The sequence below is a fragment of the Malania oleifera genome, chromosome 5, assembly GCF_029873635.1.
Source record: "Malania oleifera isolate guangnan ecotype guangnan chromosome 5, ASM2987363v1, whole genome shotgun sequence".
Classification (NCBI taxonomy): Eukaryota; Viridiplantae; Streptophyta; class Magnoliopsida; order Santalales; family Ximeniaceae; genus Malania; species Malania oleifera.
Window position 1 is genome coordinate 46615593 of NC_080421.1, and position 7990 is coordinate 46623582.

The 7990-nt window shown below is 34.4% G+C and overlaps 1 protein-coding gene across 1 annotated transcript in view; it reads left to right on the forward strand.

Moving 5' to 3' along the window:
- Window positions 1–7222, forward strand: part of LOC131155152 (uncharacterized) — a 29866-nt gene extending 22644 nt beyond the window's left edge. Inside the window, exons 7-8 of the mRNA XM_058108090.1 lie at window positions 6494–6586; window positions 6761–7222. Of these exons, the coding sequence (XP_057964073.1) occupies window positions 6494–6586; window positions 6761–6834 (167 nt within the window). The 3' untranslated portion in view covers window positions 6835–7222. The remainder of the gene's footprint in view (window positions 1–6493; window positions 6587–6760) is intronic.
- Window positions 7223–7990: the final 768 nt, after the last annotated feature.

The following is a 7990-nucleotide window of genomic DNA, read 5'->3' on the forward strand; positions in this document are numbered from 1 at the left end:
GAAAGATTATGATAATAAAGGATATCAGCATCCTCAACTCTCACTAGGTACGAAGAGTCTATCTAAGACAATATAGACATTAGATATAGTTGAAGAGATGAATATGATCTTAGAGAATTCAAAGATCGACATAAAATTTTCTTGCAAGTGAAGGACTAGGATTTTATTCAATGGATTGAAAGGATGCCATCTGAGGAATTCTCTTGCAACTTTTTTTTTTTCCTTATTTAATTTGTGATACCAATGACTTGCTTCAGAAGAGGAAATCTATAAGGCTCTGTTTTGGGGAGTGGGGAGGCTTGCTCACATTTCTGCCCCTTCAACTTGGCCATCTGAATTAAGTTATGAAAACTAGGTTTACTCCTTCATGTTGAAGGCTTTTAGTACTATTATGTTTGAGGAGTTTGGCAAGTGAAAGGATAGGAAAGCTTTGTGGTGGTGCACTGTTATGGCAATTATATGGCGTGATAACGAAGAGGAATGCCAGAACTTGCAAAGGTGTGGCAACTCCTAAATAATTTTCTTTGGAGTAGATTGGTTTATCTTGCGTCGCTGTGGGTTGGGGCAGGCGGTTTCTTTCATCATGTTTCTTTGGAGGATTTACAATGGGGTCGGTTGGCTTTGCTTTCTTTATGATACTACAGCTGTTTTTCTTTTTTAAAAGAAGGACTTCTTGTTCTCCCATTTTTATTTTTCTTGTTTTGTTGTATTTTCTTTTCTCTTCTAATTCAATTTTTTGTTTATCAAAAAAAGGAAAATAAATATAAAGAATATAAACACTATACACCATAACTTCAGCATTTATCTACCATTTACCAGATTCCAATTCTGAAAAGAAGACCATTTGTCACCAGCAGATCTAGGTTGTTGTGGATCTAGGCTTTGTCATACGTTGTACGAGGGCCGTCTTCTTCCATTACTCAGACCACCATTTGCTTTTGGTACCTTCCCACCTAAAATTTTCTTGAGGACATTTTTTCGAATTCCAAATAGGTAGAAATGACGAGGAGGGGAATGAATCAATGATTTAGTTTGAGAAAAATGAGTAAAAATGAATTAATTAGATGTGAGATGATGGATTTTGGGGAGAAGAGTTAGAAATGAAGTTTGGAGAAGAAAGAAAGAGAACGAAGGTGAAAATGGAGTTTTGAGTGTGTTAAAAGGCCCATCACCGATTTTTCTTGGGTCAGTTGATTGTGTACCAATCAGTCCAAGGGCCATTTGACTTCTTTAAAAGGTTGGTTAACCACCTCCATGTTTTGCCATTTGAAAATTTAAAATGACACAATTTTTAGGTTTACCCCATCTTGTATTAATTTACATTCAAAGCAAGAAAGAGGTAAAAAGTAATCAAACAAAAAAAGATCTTATTTAAAAATAATCTAACAAAAAGCACAAATAGCCTTCAAACAAGTATAAATTGTCTTTTAGCTAAAAAAAGTAGAAAATATGTCAAAATAACTCGGAATGACTTGCACCAGGCCACCGAAATTTCTCAATCAATCAAGCACACATGTGCTAAGTTCTTTCATAGTACAAAATCTCTCTTCGCTAAGGCGTTTTGTAAAAATGTCTGCAATTTGATTTTTAACGTCTACAAATATAAGTTCTGTCACTTTTTTGCACATGATCTCTTAAAAGTAATGTCTAATTTCAAATGTTTAGGTCCTAGAATGCTGAATTGGATTTTTAGTCAAATTAATTACACTTGTCTTTTCAAATCTCATGGGCACATTTTCATGTTCCGAGTCAAAATCTTGTACTGATTGTTTCATCCCAAGTTTTTGTCTTACACTACTATAGGATAAAACCTATTCAATTTTTATTGTCATAATTGCAATGAAGTTTTGTGTTTTACCCAATCATGACTACAATTAAGTGTCCTATGAAAAAACAAGTTCCATAGTGCTCCTATAGTTGACTCTACAATGGCAAAATTGGCATTGAAGTTTTATGCTTTCTTGGTATTATTATTATTTAGATAGCAAAAGAAAATTCCATTAATAGGAAAAGCATTTACATGAGGGAGAATGAGGCATCTCCCGAAAAAGATCTGGAACTAAGAAATGAACAACTAAAAAACGACAAAAAGAGAAAAGAGTAACAATATAGCATGTTCCTCCAATCTCAAAATTACCTTGAGATCTCACACAAAGATAAACACTAAAGTGAAGAAGGCTTCCAACCCTATCTCTATATTGCTTGATATTTATTCTTTTACCTTTTTCATCTTTGTCGAGCTTTATGGACGTACTCATTGGTGTTCCTATCTCCTTAGCTTCACCCATTCAAGGCCTTTAATAAGCTCTTTGATGTACCTAGCCTGGTTAATGAAGATGTCATTCTTGCATTGTTTAATAGTCGATCATGAAAGAACTTGAGCTCCCCCCCTCTTCCTCTCGTGCTTATCTCAAACTCAACCTACATGCACTAGGCAAAATCCTCAAACAAGGACTTGTGAGAAGTAGTGTAGCACCAGATAATGCCATCAACTTGTATGTGCTCAAATAGTATGTAATCATCTTTAGTTTTCAAAAACAATTTGTATCTACCTTACTCATCTTAAAATCATTTTTCAACAAGAATTTGCATAGGTGATGATACTAATCTCTAGGAGCTTTCTTAAATCCATACAAAGCTTTATGTGAGTTTTGCAAAGTTACAGTTTTAAAACTAAGTAGTCATTTAACTTAATCGCATGTTTTACATCCATTTGATACAACTTAGAATCCTAATAACTAGCAAATGCAAGTAGCATTTTAATAGCCTTTGGTACAAAAGTTTTCCTATACTTAACTTTTTTATTCTTCATTGAATTTTGGACAATTAATCTTGTTTTATTCCTTACAGTTATACTATTCATGAAGTTTGTTTTATAGACCTATTTCGATCCAAATTATTGGTTAATCACTTCATCTTTCAACTAAGTTTCCTATGTTATTTCTTTTAAAATGATTTGGTTCTTCTTGCTTGACTATTACCCATATTTCATAATTAATTAAATCATCAATGTTCTTTGATTCAATTTGCAATAGGAATGCCAAACTATTGCATACAGTTCTTAGGCTTGATTTTGTTTTATTGCCTAGAGATGGATCACCTATCATTTGTTCTTTGGGAATTGGGATGATTGTTAACCAATTCCATAGATTTAGGTCTTGCTGATTGGTGAGCATTCTAAAAATATTCTTTCATATGATTTATCGTCAAAACTTTCAAGATTATGTCTAGTGCTTAAGGTATAACATTTGCAAGCAAAAACCTTGAAGTAGCTTATGGAAGGTTTTTTGTTATACCAAAGTTCAAAATGTGTCTTTCTAATTATTGATCTCGTTAGAACTCTACTCAATATGTTGTATATGCAAGATGTTTTTAACAAGGTCTTCGGGTCTAGTCTATTGCCCACATTTATTGTTTAGTTGTTAAAACTTCAGCCCAGAAGTATATAGGTAAATTATATTTATTGAGGATTGTTTCTAGCTATTTTTTAAAGTATTACATTCTTCCTTTCTGAGTGTTGGAAAATTATGTTGGAGACCATTTTCGCTGCAAAAGTTTTCAGATACATTATTATAAAATTATGCCCCATGGTCGCTCCTTATTTGTGAGATAAGATAAATTTTTTCATTTTTAAATTTTTTATATAATTGTCAAAAGCATGCAAAGCATTATCTTTATGTGCTAAAAAGAACAGCCAAGTAATAAAGTATAATCATCGACAATAACAAATATATAAGTTCTACTGCCTATGCTAACAATTCTAGAAGGTCCAGCAAATCTAGATGTAAAATTTGTGAAGGACTAGAAGTATGAATCTTGTTTTTAAATTTCTTTTCTTTTGTTTTCCTTTCTGGCTTGGATCACAATTTTTATTTTTATTAGGTTTAATCTTCATAATACAATTAATCAGACCATGTTCAAAAGCTTTGAGATAGTGTGATTGCCATGACCTAATCTGTGATGTCACAACCAAGAATCATCATTCAAAATCGAAAAACATTTACCCCATCTTTGGAGCTTGAAATTTGGTTCTTGGATTTGGATTTGAGTTGATTTAAGATATAATGCAGTTCAGAGATTGTGGTGAATTTTATCCAAATTCTCACAAATTTAAATTCAAGGCTTGAATTTATGCTCCTAAACACAACTTTTAATGTTTTGTTCAATTAATTCTTCTAAATCAATAGTATATACATATTTTTTATCATTTTAGCAACAAATATTATTTGATTATATTGTTCATTTACAATTTTACATTCATTTCATTCAAAATTCACAAGATATCTTTGATCACAAAGTTGGCTAATGCTAAGCAAATTATGCTTTAAATCATTAACTAAGACATATTCAATTAGAGAATAGGTACTATTATCAACATTACGAGTCCCCATGATGATTCCTTGCTATTGTCTCCAAAAGTTACGCTTCCACTGTCCTTTGTGATTGCAAGGAACTTGGTGCATCTTCTTTCATGTGCCGTGAGCAATTACCATCAAAGAACCATTTGCTTGAGTAATGTCATGTCATTGTCTCGAAGCGTCCCTACAACACAATCAAACAATAACTTTTACTATCCAACTTCTCTTGGGTCCTTGGGTGTAGTTGGGATTTGTCTTGGGGTCCAAGCTTTTCTAGTGTGAGCTTGGGTTATGAGCTTGGCCCCTTTTGGTACAAAAGTACTTTTAACACCAGCATATTAGTTGAAAATGCATATGAATAATGGTCAATTTTCGTAGAAATATTCACATTTAGCGCAAGTGCTCTTATGAAATTGTACCCGACATAAAAAAATGCGCACCATACATCGAACTGTACCCGACATCAAAAAATGTGCATTGTATATCGAAATGTACTCAACATCAGGGCCTCGTGTATCACAAATTGAACTGTGCGCACAATGAAAAACGTGTATCATACATCGAATTGTGTCTGGCATCGGCAAATGTGTACCGTATAGCGAATCGTACCCGACGTCGAAAAACGTGTATTGTACATCGAATCTTACCCGACATCTTCTCCTTTCCTTGAGAGTAGCTTCTTCTTGAGAAACCTTTCAAATTTCCTTGTGATGAGTACAAGATATTCGTTGCTTTCATCATCATCATCATCATCATCATTTTCACTTTCCTTGTTGAAGAGAGAGCAATTGAATTCTCCTTTGCATCTATGGCTTTCTTCTTTGCTTCCATTTCTTAAGCAAGCAAAGAGCTAAGAAGCTTGTCCAATGGTAGCATTTCTAGGTCCTTGGCATCTTGGATCATTGTTACCTTGGCCTCCAAAGAGTTTGGTAAAAACGTAAGTTTTTTCTCATGAGCTCATAGTATAAGATTTTCCAAGAAATTTCAATCTACTAAAATGGAAAATCCCTTTTTTTTTTTTGAAACAGGTAAGTTGAAATTAATTACTAATATAGTAAGATCTTGTAAACGTGTCTTAACATTTTCTTGTGTCATTTCAAACATTCATGTGTTGACCTCAAGATTGTGCCACACTGATTTGGTGCTTACAAGTGGATAATTAGATTCAATTCAGTCTAATGTGCAAAACAATGTGTTCACAGCCTTTTGCCAATGCCTCTTATTTTCACTCCTCATATTCCTGGGTTTGGGTTTGGCGTCACTCTTCTCATCATGTGAACACTATGCCCATTTTGAATAACATTCCCTAATCAAGTGATTGAAGATAAATCCTCATTCTAGTTTTCAAGCAGGTAAATTCATTTTGATCAAAGAATGGAGGTCTAGTAGCGGATTCTCCCTCAACAGCCACATGATTTTGTTGGTTATCATGATCACCCTTAGACAGTTAAGTTTTAGAGAAGAGCCCTTGCCCTCATACCTGTTAGTCCAAATGGCAACCCAAGAGGGGCTGTGGATTGTGTTTCTAAACAATTTACTAACTAATTAAAATTGCGCAAATAATTAAGAAGTTAGGAGTATTCAAGCAAGTATAAACATAAATAGAAATTTAAAGAGTAATAGAAAAAAGATTGTGAACTCCTTTAGTGGTGTGCTTCAATGACTTCAATGTTCTTACAATCCCCTTCATTTAAATTGGTGGCGAGGCAACCAAAACTCTTTTACTAGAGAACAGAGGAAGGATAAATAAAAGAACAAGAATCCTCACTAAAGATTCTTGCATGGGGACCATTGCTAAGGCTAGTTGATCCCCCTTTGCCTTTGCCTAGAGCCGGTCTACCACTGTGGTGCACTTTGCATACGGCAGTTCTCTTTTGCCTATTTTTTAAAGTATTTTCAATATCTTTTAAATATAAAAATGATTTTCTTAGTGCTGTATGATATATACAAGAATGAAATAAAAAATAAGTATGACAAATGAAAAAAAATGTTCAAACTTCAAGATTACTTGATTGACTTTCTGTAAATGTAAAAAAGTTTACCTCAAACTCTAAAGTGTTTTTTGGTTCAAACTAGTTTGTTCTTATTAAAAGTTGGATTAACAAACCTTGGGCTTATGTATTAATGTTTCCTAGGCAAGGTTTCTACTAAATGGGTCAAAGTATGCGAAAGGAGAACACTTCATGATGTACTGAAAGAACCTAATTTTGTTATCCCCGGAATCCCAGGTATGCATTTTCCCTCCCACCCCACCCTTTTCCTTGGCAAAGCAATCCATGCACAATCACACAATCTCCCTGTAAAATGCTGTTCTCAGGAGTAACCTGTCACCTCTCTCACTTGTTTTTGGGTGGATCCTTGCCTTCATTTCTTCTTACATCTTTTGGTTGTAATTCATGCAGTGTTTTATGTTGTGTCAAAAAGGACCAGTTTCTATAAAGACTTTAGAGCTGGAAAGTGGGCTCCTCCCGCATGATTTGGTTCTTGTTGATATGTCGATCCCTAAATCTATCGATATGGCTTTATTGCCTCTGCTAGGTTGTTTATGTATGCTAATGGATCCAGGACACCAGCTTTGCAATACCCAAATTTGAAGGGCCATTTTGTTGCTGCACTTAATATTTGCACCAATCACTCGGGAAGAAGCAGAAATGTAAGCTTTGGTAGTTGATACTATTTGTTTCTTCATCGTTGGCTAGCTAGCAAATTAGATGATCTGTTATGTTCCTGTTGGCCATTAGAACATGTGCCAGTAACTCATTAATCATCTTAGTGTCTTTTTCCTACCATGTATGTGCAAGTTGCTTATTAATGATCTCTACTTGGTGTGCTTTTGCCTATAATAAAAATTAGATTCCAATACTCATGAGGGATGCCATTTTGGGAGGCTGCAATGCCATTGCCGGCAGCTCTGTAAAACCAAACTCCCAATGTTGCTGAGAGTTTAATGTTTTAACTTCTGCCAGTTGAATGAACCAGAATCAATGTATGAATCTATTGCTGTAAGGTCCAGTGTAGTGCGAGGCTGAGTCCGTTTGGCTTCTCCAATCCCAATACACCCATCTCACTACTAAATTCCAAATCCAAAAGACCCATCGTGAGCAAGATGAGCTTTGAGGTGTCGTTGGTTTTTATTTTTTATTTAGACAGTTGCTGCAACAACTAATGATATGCATAGGAATTAATGATTTATTTAGAACACAACAATAGAAATAAAATTAAATGGAATTAATCTTTATATTCTTACATGTTTGTCAAAAATTTTTATTCTATTTCATTTCTAATCCATTACATTTGGACATAATAATTAATTGGTGGACAAGACTCTTGATGCAGCAATAAGATTAGCCTATAGAATCCTTCTACAACCATGACAACATGCTGGGCATGTGTATGGATATAATCAGTTAAGAAAAAAAAAAGATGGCAACAAGAACGATATGAAGACTAAAATCTTCTGTAGTGTTTAAGATTTCCTATAGACTGGGTGAGTGAGGTGCCATGTGTTTGTACCCATCTGTTATTAGGGTATCGGTCATTGACCCTAAGGCTTGAATGGCGTTGATGCAGGAGACAACATAGCGGTACTCGTGAGTCATCTGCCATCTAATAGTGCCCCTATACATTCATTA